The sequence below is a fragment of the Chaetodon trifascialis genome, chromosome 3, assembly GCF_039877785.1.
Source record: "Chaetodon trifascialis isolate fChaTrf1 chromosome 3, fChaTrf1.hap1, whole genome shotgun sequence".
In the NCBI taxonomy this organism is placed as follows: Eukaryota; Metazoa; Chordata; class Actinopteri; order Chaetodontiformes; family Chaetodontidae; genus Chaetodon; species Chaetodon trifascialis.
This window is the reverse complement of record NC_092058.1, coordinates 25241125-25261793: the sequence shown is the minus strand read 5'-3', so window position 1 is coordinate 25261793 and position 20669 is coordinate 25241125. Positions and strand designations below refer to the sequence as shown.

Sequence of the window (20669 nt, the reverse complement as noted above, 5' to 3'; positions counted from 1 at the left end):
GCATGCATTCCCTGCCATGCAGGTCACGTGATACAACGTCTGTCAACATGAGTGGGCACTGCTGGGCAGGGAAGCAGCTGGATGAACGCAAGCCGTGACCTGCAATAATTCTTAATTTTTTTTCCATACATACCTGCTGTTTTTACGGGCGTGAAAGTCACGAGGAACCGGTGCACGCGCCGTTTTCAGCGCCTGAGAGAAAATTTAAGTTTGCTAGCATAGCGTTAGCTTAATGGAGCGGAGTAGTTAGCTTGAGGGCTAGCAAGGTAGGTAATGGTAGCATCTTGGCTGCTGCATCTCCTTTTTACTCTGGACGTTTGACTGTCGGCAAAATTATACTTGCCAGTGGTTGACCTGCGCTTTACAGCACATTTACAATACGTTATTAACAGCGGCATTGTCCGTTTCATTAAATACCTGCTGGTGGTGTCTGTTATTAATGTTAGCTCGCATATTCGGGCGAAGATTCCAGGTCGAGGCAGGAGAGGTTTGCACTGCTGCACAGACCTTCTAAACCAGCTATTGATATTTAATGCTGCACCTCTGTTTTTAAAGTGTGTGGACGAGTCAGCCCCAGCTACGTTGTACCTAACTGCAACTTGTAGTGACCTTTCTGATCGACGGCTTTACTTCTCATATGACAAAAAGCAGCTATGGCTCTATGGATGCCTGAGGGAGAATGAGTGTGCGCCTGGAGGGTAGAGGATGCCAGCATCTTTCGCCGAAGCCTGTCCAGCAGAACATATCGATTAGCTGACCAACAACTGCTGGAGAGGACCGGGAAGCAAGCAGTGTGTGTGAAAAGCCACTGCTCTCGACTTTAATTATTCTCGTGCAGCGCCTCTGTCCCATGGATGCTGTTAGTGGTGTCAACATGCTGTCCCAGCTCGGAGACGTGGCACTGGCAGGTCCAGGTGGAGCAGGGCTGCCCGCTGTGTCCTTTACCAATACGTCGGTGTCCTCCAGCCCGACGCCGGCTACTGATAACCGGGGTTGTGAGAATGGCGCTTTGATGGACTCGTTTGGGATTTTTCTGCAAGGACTTCTCGCCGTGGTGGCTTTCAGCACGCTGATGTGTGAGTATGACCAGAGCTCGGCTGTGTGTCTGATATGTGACTCCAGCTGCTGATGGAACTGGACAATTATCCAATAGCATCACTCGGTTAATCAAATGCGATATTGATTTCAGCTGGAATGCCTTAGACTACAACAGGGAAACAACAATAGTAAGATAGCATGGCTTTCTGGCTCTTGTGAAGATAAATGCAGGCATTTCAGTTCAATAATACCACAGCTGGTGACTTCTTGTTTTGTTGAAGTTGTCGCTGTCGTCGTAGTAAAGACTGCGAACTCTTTAGACTTCCTGTCACATGTTTGATCCTCCCTGCCACAAAATATCGGCTTCCCCCTCTCAGGTTAAGACTTAGTCATGAAAACTCCAAATTGGAAACCGGTGTGGTTTTCAGAAAAGGTTATTATTTTGCAGATGGCATTCAGACCTTGTAAAATAATAATGATAAAACATGAAGTTAAGGCAGCAGTGACAGGGGAATAAGCTGTTACATGCCTTGATTATGTGTGTTGAAGGTTCCCTCAAACTGCAGTGAGCGCCTGCAGCTCCAGTTCTTTTGTGTCGCTGATTTGCAGACAAAAATGGTCCCAATGTATGTAGAAAAAGTTGTCCTCAATAAGGTTCATCACCTTAAAGAACTCTGTGTACTCTACAGCTGCTTCATAGTAATGGTCATAATCATTTCTCTTCACTGAGAGTGTTTTGTAGAAACTTGTACATTTCAAAATCATACTTAATAGCACAGACTGATTTTTCACAGCTGCTATTCTTTTAAAAATTCTCTGTGACTCATCAGCACAGTTTGCTCCACCTCTAGCTAAGGTGGCTTTTTATTGGACAGTAGAACTTTCTATTTAGATAGACAGGGAAACATTGGCATTGAAAAATCTCACTGAGGGTTAAGTAATGGTTCCATTCGGTCAGCGTCTGGCACAGCGCTGACAGCTGCATGACCTAATAAGAGAAGTCTCACTTCTGTGTGTCCCAGCAGCGTCAAAGCACTGAGGAATGATCAGCATTTTACTGCTTTTCTTTGCTCGAGGCAGAAGGAGTAGGCCTCCGCCTGTGTTCACATCACACCCAGCTGCACACAGGGTGTGTTTAGTCTGAAGTCACCATTTGCTTGGAGCAGAAACTGAGGTCGCAGCTCGCACTGTAACTTCCCCGCACGAAAATACTAAAAGCCTTGAGTTCGATGTTTGGGTGATATTACAATATTTAGTGCAAGCTTTGACAAGTGAGATTGGTTAATGTGTTCTCTGTGAGGCCAATGGGCTTGTGTACAAGTTAATAGTTCAGCTGAGGTATCACAGCTTTGTGCAAAGCATCTAGGGTCTGTGTCTGATGGTATGAAAGTAAATAAGCGATATCATAATGTGCTAAGGCTGCCCCCTCCTGCAGCTCATAGGACTTTAAAGAAGAGTGTAATGGGAGTGTCATGGAAAACAAGTCACTATTGTGAAGAACAGCAAGAGCTTTATGTGTGTTGAACATGTCACTGCTTTCAGCAATGAGCCGTCTTTCATAAAAACCCAATGACTCTTTTCCACAGGGAGAATATTTACAGCGAGGACTTCTAAAAAAGCCCATTACTTAGACACCCCAGAGCAAAAATGGAAAGTCAGCTCTCACTTCCAAACGATAAATGTGTCAATGCAAGCTTTTCAGTTAAACACACAACCTATAAAACCATTAAAATGCTCGTTGGAACTTTGACTGCTCGCAGGAGGATTGTAACGCGGCTAAATGAAAAGAAAAAAGATTCTGTTTGATTGAAACTGCGTTTTTTTTTTCTGTGTTTCCATGAGTGAAATGCAGTAAAGTCCCGCTATCTTTGTGGCACACTTTCTTTCACAGTGAAGCGCTTCAGGGAGCCAAAACATGAGAGGAGACCCTGGAAAATCTGGTAAGGCAGCTGAGCCAGCTTAAATTAATTTCTCTGCAAAGGCATCAAATGCAACCCTCTGGAGTGCCTGGGAAACATATCAACTGTCCTGTCTCCCTGCAGGTTCCTGGACACCTCAAAACAGGCTATTGGGATGCTGTTTATCCACTTTGCCAATGTGTACTTGTCAGACCTCACAGAAGAGGATCCCTGCTCACTGTGAGTCAGTTCTGTGTTTGGCTGTCCTCCTCTGAGCTCCCTGATTCTGCATGTTACTGATAGATTTTCAAGAAACTGCGTTAAAATGAATAAAGCTCCAACTGCAGTTTTAAGTTACATTCACTCCTCTATCTCTGCCAGATACCTCATTAACTTCCTGTTGGATGCCTCTCTGGGCATGTTGCTCATCTATGCTGGGGTGAGAGTCGTCAGTGCCATTGTAGAGTGGAGGCAGTGGGATTCTCTGCGTTTTGGAGAATACGGTGAGGACCCTGTGTGTGAGTGGTATAGTGGGAGCTCCAGCACATTCCTTAAATGCCTGTAATGCCCAATGGAGGGCAGTAGCTACCCTCCGTGCTGCAGTACTGCAATGTCATTTCTTACATTTCCCAGTGTCTTCTTTTGTTCCCAGAACAGTTTGTGTGACTCTGAAGCGGTGAAATCTAATAATGATCTGTGCTACATATCTGAATACCTAAGCAGATTTTTTTCACAGTGATCTGTCTCTCCTTCCCTGTGTGTGTGTGTGCGTGCGTGCGTGCTGCGTGCGTGCGTGCGTGCGTGCGTGTGTGTAGGTGAGCCAGTGCAGTGCACAGCGTGGTTGGGCCAGTGTATCCTCTACATCCTCATCATGATGTTTGAGAAAGTCCTCATCATGCTGGTCCTCCTCATCCCCCAGTGGAAAAAGGTCAGTAAAGATCATTATCAGTTCCCATTAATGCCATAATCATCTTTTTAATCCAAGATAGTGTAGCGGCACTCTTCAGGGCCATTATTAACATTTTTTGATGAAATAATAACACAACCTTCATCTTATGCATGCTCATTGAGATGATGAGGAGAAATGGTGGGAGTGATCTCATAAATACAGGGCCTAGGGCTGCACAATATAACGTTTCAACTTGAAATTATGATGTGCACATGTGCGATATTCACAGTGCAGGAGGCACCATGTCAAGTAAGACAGATTAACTAAAACACGTGACGCTGCAACATTTTTTGCTGCTTCACAAGGTTCTCATTATCCATGACAAATTTAAAAGAAAAGTCTGATATCACATAATTTAGCCAGTTTAATGGTTCTTGGACACATGGAGCTTGATGAGTTCCCAATGTGCTCTGCTAAAGCATGCTTTCATGGATTTATCGAACAACCAAAGCAGGCCCCACTGGTGGCCTACGATAACCTGACAACCCTTCACCAGAGCACAGAGCAAACTGGTAGCTCTGCATGTAGAGAGTGTGTTTACGTTATCAGAGCAGCATCATCCTGGTGGTGGTTAAGTTACATGGCCGGTCTGTGCACTAATGTAAAAACACACACTCAACTTGCAGTATCCAGATCTATATGTAACATTACATACATTTTGCCAGCATGTACTGTAGATTAATCTTTTATTTGAGTTTGAGAGTTTTACCATCCTCAGCTATATCGGGAGGCCTGTGTGTATCTGCCACCCCGCAGATTAATCTTACGTTTGAACATTGCTAAAATGGTAGATTACATTTAACGCAACTGTGACACACAAGTCCATCTCTCCACTTCCATTCTTCCATTCTGGCCTCAGAGACGCATACCTGAAACTGAAAGTGGAGGAGTTCAAGCTGACTTCAAGAGGGGTAACAAAGGGCTGAACCAAATGTGGTTGAAGTAGGAGGGAGGGATTTTTTGATCGAAAAGGACATACATTTAAGTGTACACAAGTGATCAATTTCTGAAAATTCTGATTGTATATCTGTACACGAATAACACACTGTACAATGACTGCTTACTCAAACACTTGATGATCACATCAAAATGTTTTAAAGCTTTACACCAGGGGTGGGCAAATTCACTCCACAAAGGGCCGTGTGGCTAACCTGCAGCGGCACACCAGACTTGACTCATTTAATCAACTGATCTCAGTCTTCAGACAGCTCATTGGTCAAACTGTGTGCTCTTGGTTGGTTGGAACAAAAACCTGCAGCCACACGGCCTTTGTGGAATGAATTTGCCCACCCCTGCTTTACACAGTAAGCTGGGTTCATGGATGCATTTAGACATGCTCCTTGAAGTCAAAGATATGTATGTCAGTCTACATGACATAATACCTAAGAGTTATAAAAGAATGTTCCCTGACCGGGAATCGAACCCGGGCCGCGGCGGTGAGAGCGCCGAATCCTAACCACTAGACCACCAGGGACATCTGTGACAGACAGGTTCCCTGTTCACAGGCAGCCTGCAGCTGTTCACGTGTGCATGTAGCAGTGAAGACGTCAAGTCTAATCTTCCACATCATATACTAAACATGCACATCAAGTGACAGGGGATTGAGTCAGGGCCGCAGCAATGAGAGTGCCAAATCCTAACCGTTAGACCACCGGTGATGTCTGTTAGTGTCAGGGAGGCATGCTCTCTGGAGGCTTTGCTGTACTTTGCTGTTACTTCCACCTCACCAAGTTTTGTCAATACTGGGATCCTGCAGGAATAGTAAACTGAATTTTTGCTCACGTACAAAAGATGAGGTGGTTCTTTATTATGCTTTAATCCACAACCTGAATAATAATTTAAAAAAAACCCAGTGTGGTGGATCTCTAGTTACAAAAACATCTTTCTTTGTGGGACCTGAAAGCCAGGATTAAGGACAAAACTACCCAGCAAATCCACTTATCCACCTTCATAACACATGCCCTTGATTGCTGATAGTCATCAGAAATCACTGTGCACAAGTACAAATGTGTCTCTGTAAAGGTGCCCTCTGAATCTTTTAAGTTATAGTTATATTTACATTCAGTGTTACCCACAGAAACGCATGATCTTGAGTTCTAACAAAGTGTTGAATGCATTTCTGTCATCATGCAACATTTTGTGCATTTGAGTCCTGTATTGTTACATCCATGACTTGCTGGCAGTCTTCTTCACTGCATTAGTGAGTTGCCTTAACTGGTAAACCAGTGTGAAATCATTGCCAGGAATGTGTATAGAGTATATTGTACTGTATAGCATAAGAACTCGTTCCCTGACCGGGAATCGAACCCGGGCCGCGGCGGTGAGAGCGCCGAATCCTAACCACTAGACCACCAGGGATGTCTCTGATGCAGGTTCTCTGTTCACAGAGTGCATGTGATAGTGGTCTGTAGACCACTAGGAGGAACATTATATTATAAATGTGATATCACAGTAGTTATGCTGACCTTGATAGTAAGTCCTGCCACTTAACATGAATAACAAGGAAAGGCAAAGGGCTCCAAGTCCAATGTTATGTAGAGGTAAGACATTCTCCCACAGAGACATTTTCACCTTTTGTCACGCAGCTTTTCTCTAATGATTTAATAGCTTGTTTATGTTCATCAGAGTCAAAAGAATTGTTTACACTGTCTTTTCAGCATGTTATCACATGTGCTAAAACAGTTGTGTGTGTTCCCTCTTCCATTTAAATAGATCCAGACCATCATTGCCCCAACTGATCTTACTGCTTCTACTTCTGATGTCTAACACAAGGTCTACTGTCTGTGTTGCTGTGTGTGCGCTTATGTCTGTGCTTGCGTGTGCGTCGTATATGATTGTGCACATGTCGCAGCTGGCTCTCCTCAATCCCATAGAGAATCCTGACCTGGAACTGGCCATCGTCATGCTCATCGTTCCGTTCTTCATCAACGTAAGTCTAATGTTACCCCATGTTTTTCTTTGTATACAACACCAGTCCTACAACTGTGCAGTGAGATTCTGTCATTGGTTACCTGAATCATGCCTGTTTTTTCATACCAGGGCCATTGTCTTGTGTGTGTATGAATGTAAAAAAAACTCTTCTCGATTTTGTTGAATAACAAAAAAATCACTTATTTTTTTGTGTTCCTTTAGGCCCTCATGTTTTGGGTGGTAGATAATTTCCTAATGAAGAAACACAGGACAAAAGCAAAGTTAGAAGAGAGAGAGGAGGACTCACGGGGGAACAGCAAGGTGCGCTACAGACGAGCTCTGTCCCATGATGACTCGGAGTCAGAGGTGAGTCTCACTGCAGCAGTACAGCTGTAGCGCACACCACAGAAAAGACATCTCACGAGCGAATACAACATATATGTAGTTGAGGTTGAGTTAAGACTTACAAGTCTTTGAGGGAGACTGAGTGAATGCCCATTGGCACTGAAGCTGCACACCTCTCCTGCTTTCCTCCAAAAGCCCTCTTCTGAGCTTCTGAACCCCTGTCTCAGCATGACATACTCTTTTGCCTGTCAGCTTTTCCTGGTCTCCAGCACTGACTGCCAACCTGGTGTGGACAAAAGTACTTGGTACTAATTCAGCACACCCTCAGTGTGAAGAGGAACGTGCCCGAGACCTGTTATGGTTGTCTGGATCATGGTTCCCAGTTGTTTTATAAGCTTGTAAAGTAGATGAGCCCAACGCAGAGCTCTGCTCCATACAGTGTTCACCCACACCCATAATGCATGAAGTCATAGCAACAGTCTGGAATAAGCACATTTTCAAGAGCAAACTCACATCAAGGGTCAGGCCCTTGATTTCTCTCAATAATCTGGTCTCTTGTTTACATGTATAAATGCAGTGTGAAAAGCTACCACACTGTTTCTAATTCAGTATTCTTGACACATAAAAAAAGTATTTCCTCACTGGGATCCAAACCCTGGGCACAGCAGTGAGAGCACAAAATCCTAACTACTAGACCACCAGGGACTTCAGCCTGTGCTGTCAAGGCATGTAGTCGGGACTCTAAATCCTTAACAGTGGTTGAGCTTCAATATACGGTCTCTAGAGGTGGTGGTGGTGGTGCACAGAAGCACTTTCAGTGTTCTCTGAAACTGTGATATCACAGTTGTCATTAAGAACTTGACAGCAGGAGGAGTGCAGCACCTACAAGGCACTTCTACTGTAGAAATGCTTTCTGTTTGATTCAACGACCAGAGGCAAAGGTGGTAGGACACCATCACACTGATGTAAATTTCACCTTTTCAGACCCTGCTCCCTGACCGGGAATTGAACCTAGGTCACAAATCTTAAACAGGTGACCATCAGACATGTCTGTGACACTAGGTTCCCAGTTCACAACTAACCCTAACTAATCACTAGAGACCAACAAATCCACCTTGCCTGGGTCCAGATCTTTGAATCTGCTCACTCCACTGAGTTGACAGTTCTGTCTGATATCAGGCAATCATTGCCCTCAAAGCAGAGTGCTGTTTGGACATCAAGTAATTGGTGCTTTTAATCGATTTAGATCAAACCCCCATGGCAACGTCTATCTTATCTTACATCTTCCACATTGGTGTTGTTACTCCTCCTTTGTTCTGGCGTACAGCTTGACAATGCTCCGCAATGAAGTTAGTCCCATCCGAGGGTCTGATTGGCTAAATGTTTGACCCCCCCTAGCAGTGCTCATTGTATCAAGCATTTTTTCACCCAAGGAACAGCTGTTTCATGTCATGAAGGCAGACAAGTCAGTCAAATTGGTGATGTTGAGTCAGAGGCTCCAAGTCAAATGTTATGTAGCCTCCTAGGTTTGTAGCACTGTGCTCTAGTGCTTGTTAGTTGAATAGTTTTAGTTCTGACCATATTGAGTTCCTGCAGTTAATTCATTTTTTCCTCATGCATTATTCAAGGAAATAATTGTGTTTTACACAAGAAACTCACTATAAATGTTTAGTATGCTTTCTTATCATTGCAATGAAGGAAGCCATTGATTTCACACAGTAACAGTTTCATTTGTATTGTAGTACAAGTGAAGTGAGAAAATGTAATGTCATATTAAATACTAAGCACAAATATAAAGTATATTTTCCCTGACCGGGAATCGAACCCGGGCCGCGGTGGTGAGAGCGCCGAATCCTAACCACTAGACCACCAGGGACATGTGTGATGACATTTTCTCTAAGTACGTGGAGGCAGTTGTTATAGCATGTGCCCCAGCTGATTCAGATTGGTGTAAAAGATAAGACTTCTTGATGAACACTGGGGAAATTCAGTCGTTACAGCCAGCAACTAAGCAAATATACAACTTAGAAACTCAACCAGATGAAATGGATAATGTGCCCTTATTTAATTTTAATTTGAGAAGGTGAGATTCAAGGCTATATGTGAAACACTGACTTAAATTTCAAGCACACTTATAATTAATTAATAACAGTTGAGCAGTCTAATGTGTCTAAGCAACACACTGAGTAGTTTTACTGTTACACTGCTTCACCAAATCTGTGAAAATTGATTCCTGGATTCCTAATCAGACAATTAGCTTCAGCCAGGCCTTTTCTCATATCAGTTTTAGCTTATTTATGTCTGTAAGAAGAGCTGGCAGCTTTAATGAAATCAAAGCTCAGGCTGCCAACTCTCAACTCTCAGGAGGGCTCATTTAACTTCATGTATACTGTATTCTCATGCTTTTATTGAGTGATTGAAGTGAAAACTGTATGCATTCAGGAGAAGAGGAGATAAGATAAATGACTACAAAAATTAAATTTGAATGGCTTAAAAGTCCCTCTTATTGAAGATCAAACCAAGGGGGAAAATCCCCAAAATGTGATATCCTAACTTATTCACTTGCTTAGTTAATAAAAAGGTTAAAAAAAATATGGATACATAAAGAGACAGACATCACCTACTGGTTACATCTGGTAGCAGCTGATAATGAATTGTCTCCTCATTTGTTAAATGTGATGTTGATTTATAACTGAAGCATGCTTCACTTCCCTTTTAACTGCTGTTGAACAAGCTGTTCAACATGTGATATTGTTCTTCCTGTGGTCAAATAATGAGGCAGAGATGAGAAGTATAGGTCAAGCAGAAGTCAAGAGGAAGTAATCAGGTATGCAGGTTTGGGTCTTAGTTGCTGATCTCTGTTCTGTGAGGATGGTACAACACAGTGGGCCAGTGGCACAATGGATAACCATGAATTAGAAGCTCCTTGGTTTGATTACATTACCGACATGGTGCATCATGTCATGCACAATGGCTTTTTCCTGCTCCAAACTGTCCTTATCATATCAGTCTTTAACAATCCAGCTTCAGTCAACCTCTAGTGGAAACCCAAGTTTCATTTTGCTCAGAGACAACAAAAAGCATAACTGCTTCATTCTGTCATTGGGCCACATGTTTGGAAGGTTTTAGATCACCAAAAGAAACATCATACTACTTTTCAAGTCATTTTAACCTTTGAATGGGCCAAGCAGTGAGGACAAAAGCCAGCGCCTCGGTTTGTTTCACGTGGTGCTCGTGTGCTGCAGCTGGCGTCACAGAGCACGCTTTCAGCACAGTGCTGAGCTGTGGGGGAGGGGTGAGCCGTGCTGAGGCACATTTATTCACTTGGGTTGCAGTAGCAGTACTCAGCGGGCCAGTGGCGCAATGGATAACGCGTCTGACTACGGATCAGAAGATTCTAGGTTCGACTCCTGGCTGGCTCGGCTCTCTTTTTCTTGGTGAACTGTTTTCTGTAGGCTCAAATGCAGCATCAGCTCGTGCTCTGTCAGGTTTTGGTAAGAGGAAACAGTCTAACAGTCTAAGGAAGGTAGCTTGTTGTGTTATCTTAATTACTAAAGGGACATCATATGCAAAGACACAGAACAAGAGATACTGTGGACATTAACATACATATTTACAAATTTAATGTAGACTGTATTCTCACGCTGTACTTTTTTTTTTCTGGTTCTTCTTCTTTCATTACACCCTGCAATGTTTCAAACTGATATGCTCTCAAAAATAGCAGTTGTCTTGTTTGTAGACTAATTTTTGATAAACAATAGCAGTAAGTGCAAAGCTCACTAATAAGACATTGCATTTCCTGTGCCTACTTCAAAATACAAGTCAACTTGTGTTTTGCCAGTGAAATGCTTTTCATATCAAGCTGCACAAAAGGAAATGTTTTGTTTGCATTTCTCTTAATGCAGAAATATTGTGTATTGTGTGCGCAGTGAGGACAAAAGCCAGCGTCTTGGTTTGTTTCACGTCGTGCTCGTGTGCTGCAGCTGGCGTCACAGAGCACGCTTTCAGCACAGTGCTGAGCTGTGGGGGAGGGGTGAGCTGTGCTGAGCCACATGTGTTGGCCCGCTGCATAGAAAATATTCAGTGGGCCAGTGGCGCAATGGATAACGCGTCTGACTACGGATCAGAAGATTCTAGGTTCGACTCCTGGCTGGCTCGTCTGCTTTTTTCTTGGCTTACCATTTTTTACTGGCTTAGCAGTAGCTAATGTTGAAGGACTCCTCTCCTCCTCCTCTCCACTACTTAGGATACATATGTTGTTTAGGTGTGTCTCTCCGCCTCGTGTAAAATAGAAATTTAAATGCCTTTTTTAACTCCACCCCTGGACTTTCTTTGATGGGATGAAATCTCAACAGCCCCAAAAGTTTTCCCCAAAGTTACACCCTTGCTAGTAGACAACAAGAAACATGACTGCTTCATTCTGTCATTGGGCCACATGTTTGGAAGGTTTTAGATCACCAAAAGAAACATCATACTACTTTTCAAGTCATTTTAACCTTTGAATGGGCCAAGCAGTGAGGACAAAAGCCAGCGTCTTGGTTTGTTTCACGTCGTGATTGTGTGCTGCAGCTGGCATCACAGAGCATGCTTTCAGCACAGTGCTGAGCTGTGGGGGAGGGGTGAGCCGTGCTGAGGCACATGTATTCACTCGGGTTGCAATAAAGTACTCAGCGGGCCAGTGGCGCAATGGATAACGCGTCTGACTACGGATCAGAAGATTCTAGGTTCGACTCCTGGCTGGCTCGTGTTTATTTTTTCGTGGTGTACTGTTTGTAGGCTTTAGGCTCAGGTGCAACATCAGCAGATATCAAAATAAAATAACATGTCAGGTTTTTCTGAGAGGAAACAGCATTTGATTTTGCATTTAGCATTTGTAATAGAATATTACTGAATTATTATTGAGTATCTGAAGCTAAAGTGCCAAAGGAATTTGTATGTCACTAGTTCATCCTCACTGGTTAGATTAATACATGGTTATCAAAGGTTTGTACATGCAAGGATTGTTCTCCACTGCACTTTAATTTACTTGTAAAGATTAGCTTTACAGGTAAACTTAGATTTTTGAGAAATGTCACAGTTTTGTTGTGGATCCTGTGGTTCCTATAGTTCAGGGGTGGGGAACATTTTTCCTTTCACGTGCCGTTTGGACCTTTATTGCATTCTTTGAGGGCTGTAGTCGGCGGTGCTACCAGAAGTGATCGTCACCTGAGAGGCTTTGTATGCATTTGCAGGGGAGGAAGATACTCAGCAGCAGCAGTAGCAGTAGTAGTATTCTGTTATTCTTTTATTCTTAATCTTGGTACTTGATGCAGACTGTTGCATAACAGTTATATTTCTACATAGCCGCTGATATTTATTGGTGCATATTGCACATAGTTACATATTGTTTACCATTTAAGTGTGATTTATATTGTTGTATAGTGTATTTTTCTTCTTTATTTTTTACGTTCTCTTAGACACTCTTATTTCCTATTTTTATTACTGTTGGAGCAACTGCAACTCAACCTGTTTCTCTGCTGCTCAGTGATTTCATGTTGTGGGTTGTCAGGTCATCAGCTGATTCATCATTAAACGTTGTAACAAATTAAACCTCTCAGCTAACGCCTGAAGGCGTTTTTACACTCAGCAGCATGTTCAGATGTCATAGCAGGCTTTTGTTCTGGCAGAGTAGGAAAAAGCACAGCATTTGGAGCTTGAGCTGGAGCTCTGAGAGGTTCTTGGTTAATGTCCACCACGAAGGCCAAATCACACAGACACATGCTGACTCTGAGTTTCCACATCAGGCTTTCTTTCATTTTTGAATTATTTCTGACAAACAGACACTTTGAAACTGTTTTACTTTTTCAGTGCTAACAAGGCACTCCTTCACAAATTCTCCTTCTGAATGAGGTTTCAGCTTCTTTGCTATTATCCCGCTCACAGTAAAACTTGTCTGCATAACACTGGAACAGAGAGCATTCATTTTATTCAAGTGCATCTGTCCTCGCAGCTCATCCAGTTTCACATGTTTCAAACTGTAGTGACTCTTCAGATTCGCCCTTTTCATCACTGCCGACTCTCTCTCTCATTCCTGTTGTTTAGATCCTTTTCTCAGCAGACGATGAAATGGATGAGTCGGACGAGGATGACATTCGTCGCCTCACCGGCCTGAAGACGGTGAAGAAGAAGAAGCTTCGCATGGGGATCCCTGTGTGACCTGCGTGCCTAGCTAAACTGCTCCGATTTCTTCTGGAAGCCGTTCGCCTCACAGGCCAATACCTCCTCAGAATCTGTATCAGCTTTAGGAGCTGACACAATCCTTTCAAACATAGGACGCCCTTCAATGACAGAAGAATATACTGTAATAGACTTCCTTGTACTCTTGACTCCTGGAGGACTTCTGCATAAATTGTGTCTAACCTGGGATTTGATGTAACACACTGGGAGATATTTCAGCATGTACCAGGTACTTCCAAACACTGTTACATTTCGACATGGCACTCCTGGGGTGAGCCTTGTGTTTTAAGACACTGTTTAGGAAAAAATAATCTCACCATAAACAAACGTGATGTTAAATCCTTTATGCACGTCTAACAGGAAGACATTAACAGTGGTGTAATAATGCTTGGACGTCAGCGACAGTGTGTGTGGGTGCAGTTATCCAGGATCACTGGTTGGGCGAATCTAAACAGCCACAACAGAACCAAACGTCATGCAAACAGAACTGTTCAATGAGTTGGTTTAATTTAATAGTCTAACAAGAAGTCCTCTTAAGTGATTGTATTACTGATGTAGATTCCATGTAAACTTTGTCTTTTGTCTTCTCATGTAGCCGTACCACCATGGCCTGTGGTGTGATGTGTGTGTGGGTGTGGGTGTGTGTGTGTGAGGGGGAGGGTGTGTACAGTTGGACACACCTCAAACCTAGAGGAGGATTGCATCAGAGTGTTTGAATCACTGTATTGATGCAACTTCTAACACTTTCCAGCACAGTGACACACTTTACTACTGCATATCTTCTGTGTAATGTTACTCGTGTCAAAAGGAGCACATAAATGCTTGCAGCAACCTTCCATTTTAATCTTCTGACAGAGTCCTTTCAACTGTTACACCTGCAGGACTACAAGCACCACACTGCAACATCCCTCAGCTCAGTCAGTGTTGTCTGTCTGTGGACACAAGACTGTTTGTGATGGTTAGCTGCTGTGGTCTGACTGCGTTTGGTTTGTCTTTGAATGTCTTTTGTCTAACTTTACGTTGTGGGTTTTTTAATGTAAGTTTTGTGTGTTATATTCGGGCCAAAAAGGTGACTATGCTTGTTCCAAAAGTGTTCTTTATTCCTTCACTCCAGTGTGGAGACTAGATATGGGAACCATTTCTTGCACAATTTCCCATTTATCACTACTTTAATACCTTTTCTGTTTGTGTGATTTGATTTTTTTTTTTTTTTTTTTAACAATAATGTGCCTGAGTGAAATTACCAGCAGGTGTTTTGTTTGTTTTTTGTTTGATTGATTTAATTTTTTTGGACTGTTTTATCCAGAGCTCCAGATCTTCAGGCATGAAGCAGCATTCAGCAGGCTCTGATGTTAAGAATGTGACATGCTAAGACCTCTAAACTGTTAAGTGACTGTGGACCAGACAGTCGAGTCAAGAGAAAATGTGTGTGTGTGTGTGTGTGTGTGTGTGTGTGTGTGTGTGTGTGTGTGTGTGTGTGTGTGTGTGTGTGTGTGTGTGTGTGTGTGTGTGTGTGTGTGTGTGTGTGTGTGTGTGTGTGTGTGTGTTCGAGTGTGCATGACTGCTGGTCCTCTAAAGTAAATGGAGAGTGACACTGTAAACTGTGACTGGTGATTACGGTAATGGTGATGATTTCATTATGATGTTTTTGGCATGGTGGCAAGGAATAAATTACTGAACATTTTAAAGGAGGAAAGTACAGCATCTCGCAGCAGCTACGGTAACTCTCAGCTGAACAGGATAAAGAGGGCTTTGAGTATTTTGCAAAGTGAAACTACTAGATGATTACAAAGGCACTGATGGAGGTAATTTATCGTTAGAAATGCTTTTCCAATAAAGGATGTGATACACTTTTTCGATTGCTGGTTCTTTTTGTGCTGAATTTGTATTATAATTTCGGTAAGATGTATGGAAGAAAGAAAAATCAACGTTCCCTGACCGGGAATCGAACCCGGGCCGCGGCGGTGAGAGCGCCGAATCCTAACCACTAGACCACCAGGGAAGGTGATAGTAAGTGCGGAAGTTTAAAACATGAACATAATGAACACCGCAGCTCTGGGGAGAGGCGCGGTTGCCGTTCGTGATTGTGTGTACAAAAATAGATACGGCACCACAAATACTTAAGCAACGACCCTCGTTTAGCGTCACGGGTCGTGACCATCCTTCACAAGCGCTTAAGAAAAGTAATATACAGCTCATCAGCCTCAGTTAACACAAACGTCAATTTCCCGCGTATTGCTTTGACTGCATGCCGTGATTTCACCCCTCCCTGAAACTAACATATAATTTCTTCTTTACTGGAATATAATTTCTTATGCTTGTTGTTTTTCTCCTCCAGCCACAGTAACACCATGTATCATGATTTTAAAGGCCAGTTGTGGAGCTCCAAGTACAGGTTGTAATACCATAGGCCTGGTCTGAGTTGTTAGAGGAGGTTGACAGAGATATTTAACTGGTCAGAACACCACATACACATGCACAGAGATGCTCATTACTTTCAGTGTTGTTCTTGGAAAGACCTAATAAGCACCAGCACAAACATGTTTATTATCTTAAGTAGATGCCTAATGTAGAAGTTTTGACAGGATTCAACATTGCACAGCCTACACATGAGCAGTGAGACTGTGTCCTTGGCTTTTCCACACCTCTCAGTTTATAACTCTTAAAATCAGAACAGATGCTGTCTCACACTGTAAGATTATCATGCCACTGTGTTGTGACTGAATGAGTGAAACCAACCTTCAGATTCTCTCTGCATCACTGAGTTTGTCATTTTAAAACAGTGAGTCACTTTGTCCATCATCACGTCCTCTATTTCAAATTATGATGCCAAGTCCTGTGACTACTATTGCCTTGACTGGTTGCTGACTTCTTACAGCCTAAACTATGTCTTCATCATCAAGAGAATCCAATAAATGAAACAAAAGTGAGCAAAAGAAGATCTGAAATGGGGTCTCATGTGCATTATATGTGTAGAAAATGATATGATATTATACAGTAATCAAAATTAAATTAAACACACTAGATAAGTTGCCAGTTCTGAAATTTAGGATGGATTTCAGAGCATAAGTAGCATATTATTTGTGTCCAGCAACTAATCATTGTACCAATGACAGAGGATCTGTTGGGGTTGATAATGTGTGGGACCACATTTGGCCCCTCTTGAATGCTTGATGCCTGTGACTCACATCAGAAAAGCATCAATGGCTTCACTGTAATTTAAAAGTTCAGCCCTCATTTTGTTGCCTCATGTGGTAACAGTCTGGAAATGCATTTATACAAGACCCAAGAAGACATTCCCTCGGGCTTAAATCAAGTTGTAGCAATGGCCAGGCCAAAGTGGAGCAGCAGTGAGATGTTGCTGGGTAGTGAACACTTTATACCTTTTTTAGTCCCAAGTCCCACACCAGCATTTGAAAAAGAGGGTACCCTGCCAGGGTCTGCAGGGGAGGAGGGGGCAGGCAGCCTCTTGTGTTGTGTCCAGAATTATCAGCTGTTGGCCTGTAAGCTTATCGTAAAAGATGGGGGACCCATTCCAGCTGTACCATCCCTCACGTCACACCTAATTATACACACTGACAACAGGCAGAGTGGGACAGAAGGAAGGGGGTCTGACTGACTCACTGGGTCTGGACCAGGACTATATATATTGTCAGGCTTGCCGGGGGACAGAGACACACACAAGAAAAACAACAAGCAAATTGATCACACTGGAACGAGGTGTTTGTGGACTCTACACCGACTTCAATCACCATGTCACAAGTAAGTCATTACAAGTCAAATATGCTGTATTGATTATTTCCAGAAATTGGACGTATAGTAGTTCTTTAGATGTGAGAGCAGAGCGTTAACACCCTTTACTTTCCTTCTTTTCACCCTGGACATTCATAATCTCCCCTTCTCTCTGTACTATACTCCAGTCAGGCGAGGTGAAGAAGAAGAAGCGTCCCCCGATGAAGGAGGAGGACCTGAAAGGAGCCCGCAGTAAACTGGGACTGAAGGGCGAGGTGAAGAGTAAGACCTATGAGGTCATGGTTGAGTGCGGTGAGTAAAGCCTTTTATTAATGTTGTTTCCTTTTACACTGAAACACAAGACATGAGGTCACATCAGATGTTAAAGATCTCATTCTAAAGACATTTTGCCTTTCTATCCTTACAACTGGGATCTTTCTCCACTGTGAATTAAATATCATGCCTCCTGGCAGTTTGGTGTACGGTAACTTAACTGTCCAACTTAGCAATTTCAATAGAAGAGGCTTTAAGTAATGCTGGGCAATGTGATACGATGGATATTTTGCTATTTCACACAGTGCTGTGGTCTTTGGTCTCTTTCACAGAGGGTCAAAAATTCCACATTCATCAATAGATAAATGAACACACATAAATGAATAAAACATTTTACAGATGAAATTAACTTACAAATTAACAGATATTTGAATTAACAAATGAAATGGAAATAAATAAATTGAAACCAAAATAAATACATGATACAATAATGTTTACAAAAGCAGAACTGTGGAAAGACAGAAATTAAATGTATAAATAAATTCATTACACTTATGTCCCAGTCCATTATTGTATCCATTGTGATATTTATTTCTATACATTTTTGATATTTAATCATATCAAATGTATATTTTTATGTGTAATGATGTTTAATTATTCAATATCTGTTGATTTATTTTTGAATTTGTCCGCCTGCTGAAGCACACCTGGTCTGCTTTTTTACTTAAAGGCGGTTTTCACCATTAATTTATGCACTAACACATGTTCGTTTAAGATGTACGCATTATATTATACCACAGTTATAAATAAATGTTCCCTGACCGGGAATCGAACCCGGGCCGCGGCGGTGAGAGCGCCGAATCCTAACCACTAGACCACCAGGGACTGATGCGTATTGAAGAGTCATAATTTTTCAAGAAGGTACATAGTTCGACTTTTGGCCATTAAATTGGGTTAATGGAGTCTGTGGAAGTGAAATATCCTGATTGTTTTTCAGATTCGCGCACTGGTAGCCTCGTTTTCCTGTGTATAGAGCTGCAGGATGGCTTGCCATAGCACAGAGCCTCACAGCCTCACAGCACTGCTGGCTAGCTAATGTTATACACGTGGAATTTAACGTCAGTCACCTGAGACGTCACGCGTTCGGTATCACGTTCAGCTGCGACGGTAAAAGCTTACTTTTACTAATGTAAACACTCTATTTCAGTACAGTTATGGGCTACAATCAGGGCCATCTTATTACTTTTATTACATATTGGTACATGAAATAGTTGAAATGAAATTAAAACCATTCTGTCAGGTATAATAATGTTACTACTACATGACCAAGTCAAGTACAATGTACAGTACAGCATTGTATACAGCTTACTTGTATTTGTACTCACAGTACATATTCCACTTTCTGCTTTTAAGGCCGATTAGATATCTATCAGCCTCTTATTTTATGATTATTATACCAGGTGGGATTTAATGCTGCTGTGTTAATGCTCTAATGCCTGCGGTGGGTTTTGCTGAATTAAGACAAATTCAGCTGGAAACACAGCAAGAATTTTTGCAGCTAATTCCCAACACAGTCCAAATACCATTCAGGAGCAGACTTCAAGTTCATTCTTGCCTGTATTATAATATTTCATCATTTTTTAATTAACTTCTTGCTCGCTGCTCAAATGCTGAGTAATCTGCAGATGCCTTTAAAACTGTGCTCTTGCCAACACCATCCACCTGCTGCACTTGCATAACTCCCACCCGCTGTTTGACAGCAGAAACAGTCTGGCCTCAGGTTTGCTTTGTACCCTTTCAGCTTCTCCCACCCACACTAATGTTGTCTCACTTATCTTAAGTCTATATTTGTGTGTGTGTGGGACGAGTCAAAACAAAATGACGTTCATTATCTGCAGCTCAGTAAATCAAAAGTGCTCTCCGAATACCACTCGAGAGAACTTTATTTTACATGTTTGCGTGTGTATGCTTTTTCCAATTTTACAGATAATTCACATGATTTAGAAATATCACTTGGATGATTCCAAGGCATCATGTGAGCTGGGATGGAGAGGCAGTGTTTACTGTAAATACATGAAAATCCCAATTCTTCAACTGGGAATCAGACAAGAACCAGCTGGCAAGAGTGCTGCATCCCAAACACGAGGCCGGCAGGAAGATGCGATGAAACAGAGGGGATTGCTGCAGACGTTTCTGTTCTCACATGCTTCCTTCAAAGACACCTGAGTGGAGTTGTTGTTACCTGCTGAGGATGAGCAGTCACCTGTGTTTTCCTGACCTTGTGTGTCTCTGTGTTTAGAACGTATGGGCAAAGTTGCTCCATCTGTGTTCAGCGCTGTGAGGACGGGGACAGAGACGGCCATGGACAAGCCTGCTGCCACCAAGGCTCCTGGAGCCAGTGTGTTCAGCAAGTAGACATCATTCAGGGCAAAGCAATAGCAGAGAGACAACACACTGATGTCTCTCTGTTTCTGAGTCAATGGTGATCCTGCCTAATATGGAGTGCAAAAAATAATAATTTTTAAATGAAGCTGAATTGAAGAAAGATAAATGGACTAACTGTGTGCCAGCTGTGTGTTGACATCACTGCTATGTAAGCAGTTATTGCACTTTGCAGTTTGCAGAGTGCATCAGACTTGGCTTAGGTTTGGATTCATGTGGCTGATACGCTGTAAATAAGTTATTTATCAGTGCTGACAAAGACTGTTTTGTTCATTTTTTAACTTACCTTTTTCCTAAATAAACTATTTTCCCCTGTATTGAATTTCTTCATTTTCTAGTATTTGTAGGCAGTGAATCACAAAAGAGGGTAAATTTCTATGTCATATATTTCAGACTTGAAAAGCAGGGAAACTGTAATTGTGCCATTTAATCTCATCAAGTAATATTTAAGACCTCTACTTCAACATCACAATGTTAATGACCTAACATAAAGTGCTAAGTAATGCTTGCAAACCCAATACGTCAGCACTGATATACACATGCATGCGAATGGGTTGAGTGAAGGTGAATATAAATAGCAGCCGTGTGATGATTCGTTTTATTATTAATGTAGCTACATTTTAATTTCAGTGTTTAAACTGCTGTGTATGGACAAAGTCAGCACCTCTAAATTATTTACATTTTGGTGAGGTTTTGGATGCTTTGCCAAGGAGGAAGTGTTGGGGAAAAAAAGCTGCTTTAAAGCTGCTATAATCAATACTTTTATACCAGCAATGGATCACATGACTATGTTTATGTGAAAAGGGTTACTGATAGTGACAAACCCACAGAAAATGATCACTGGACTCTGAGCACCAAACAGCTGA

General features: G+C 42.3%; 1 protein-coding gene and 8 non-coding genes across 10 annotated transcripts; 4 read left to right on the top strand and 5 right to left on the bottom strand.

The window, feature by feature from the left end:
• The first annotated feature begins 16 nt into the window (after positions 1-16).
• Positions 17-19845, top strand: LOC139329547 (store-operated calcium entry regulator STIMATE-like). Of its 2 annotated transcripts, XM_070959929.1 has the most exons (10): positions 17-1076; positions 2930-2978; positions 3081-3176; positions 3318-3439; positions 3752-3864; positions 6737-6814; positions 7018-7161; positions 13222-13329; positions 17277-17400; positions 19661-19845. In XM_070959929.1, the coding sequence occupies exons 1-10, from the start codon at positions 851-853 to the stop codon at positions 19774-19776; spliced, it is 1176 nt and encodes a 391-aa protein (XP_070816030.1). In that variant the 5' UTR covers positions 17-850; the 3' UTR covers positions 19777-19845. The 2 variants fall into 2 exon arrangements, with proteins under 2 accessions (XP_070816030.1, XP_070816029.1); XM_070959928.1 differs by lacking the exons at positions 17-1076; positions 2930-2978; positions 3081-3176; ... (3 more) ...; positions 7018-7161; positions 13222-13329 and adding an exon at positions 17028-17118.
• trnae-cuc (transfer RNA glutamic acid (anticodon CUC)) lies at positions 5288-5359 on the bottom strand. Its single transcript has one exon. It is a non-coding gene; the product is annotated as a tRNA-Glu (tRNA).
• trnae-cuc (transfer RNA glutamic acid (anticodon CUC)) lies at positions 6172-6243 on the bottom strand. Its single transcript has one exon. It is a non-coding gene; the product is annotated as a tRNA-Glu (tRNA).
• On the bottom strand, positions 8945-9016 carry trnae-cuc (transfer RNA glutamic acid (anticodon CUC)). The gene has a single exon. It is a non-coding gene; the product is annotated as a tRNA-Glu (tRNA).
• On the top strand, positions 10490-10562 carry trnar-acg (transfer RNA arginine (anticodon ACG)). The gene has a single exon. It is a non-coding gene; the product is annotated as a tRNA-Arg (tRNA).
• trnar-acg (transfer RNA arginine (anticodon ACG)) lies at positions 11226-11298 on the top strand. Its single transcript has one exon. It is a non-coding gene; the product is annotated as a tRNA-Arg (tRNA).
• On the top strand, positions 11813-11885 carry trnar-acg (transfer RNA arginine (anticodon ACG)). Its single transcript has one exon. It is a non-coding gene; the product is annotated as a tRNA-Arg (tRNA).
• trnae-cuc (transfer RNA glutamic acid (anticodon CUC)) lies at positions 15287-15358 on the bottom strand. Its single transcript has one exon. It is a non-coding gene; the product is annotated as a tRNA-Glu (tRNA).
• Positions 18175-18246, bottom strand: trnae-cuc (transfer RNA glutamic acid (anticodon CUC)). Its single transcript has one exon. It is a non-coding gene; the product is annotated as a tRNA-Glu (tRNA).
• Positions 19846-20669: the final 824 nt, after the last annotated feature.

Excerpts from the sequence above, each read along its gene's own strand:
- LOC139329547 (XM_070959929.1), top strand. The coding sequence starts at position 851 with ATGGATGCTGTTAGTGGTGTCAACATGCTGTCCCAGCTCGGAGACGTG. Across the intron at positions 3,177-3,317 it reads GAAGAGGATCCCTGCTCACT|ATACCTCATTAACTTCCTGT; the intron begins GTGAGTCAGTTC and ends TATCTCTGCCAG. Across the intron at positions 13,330-17,276 it reads AGCTTCGCATGGGGATCCCT|TCAGGCGAGGTGAAGAAGAA; the intron begins GTGTGACCTGCG and ends ACTATACTCCAG.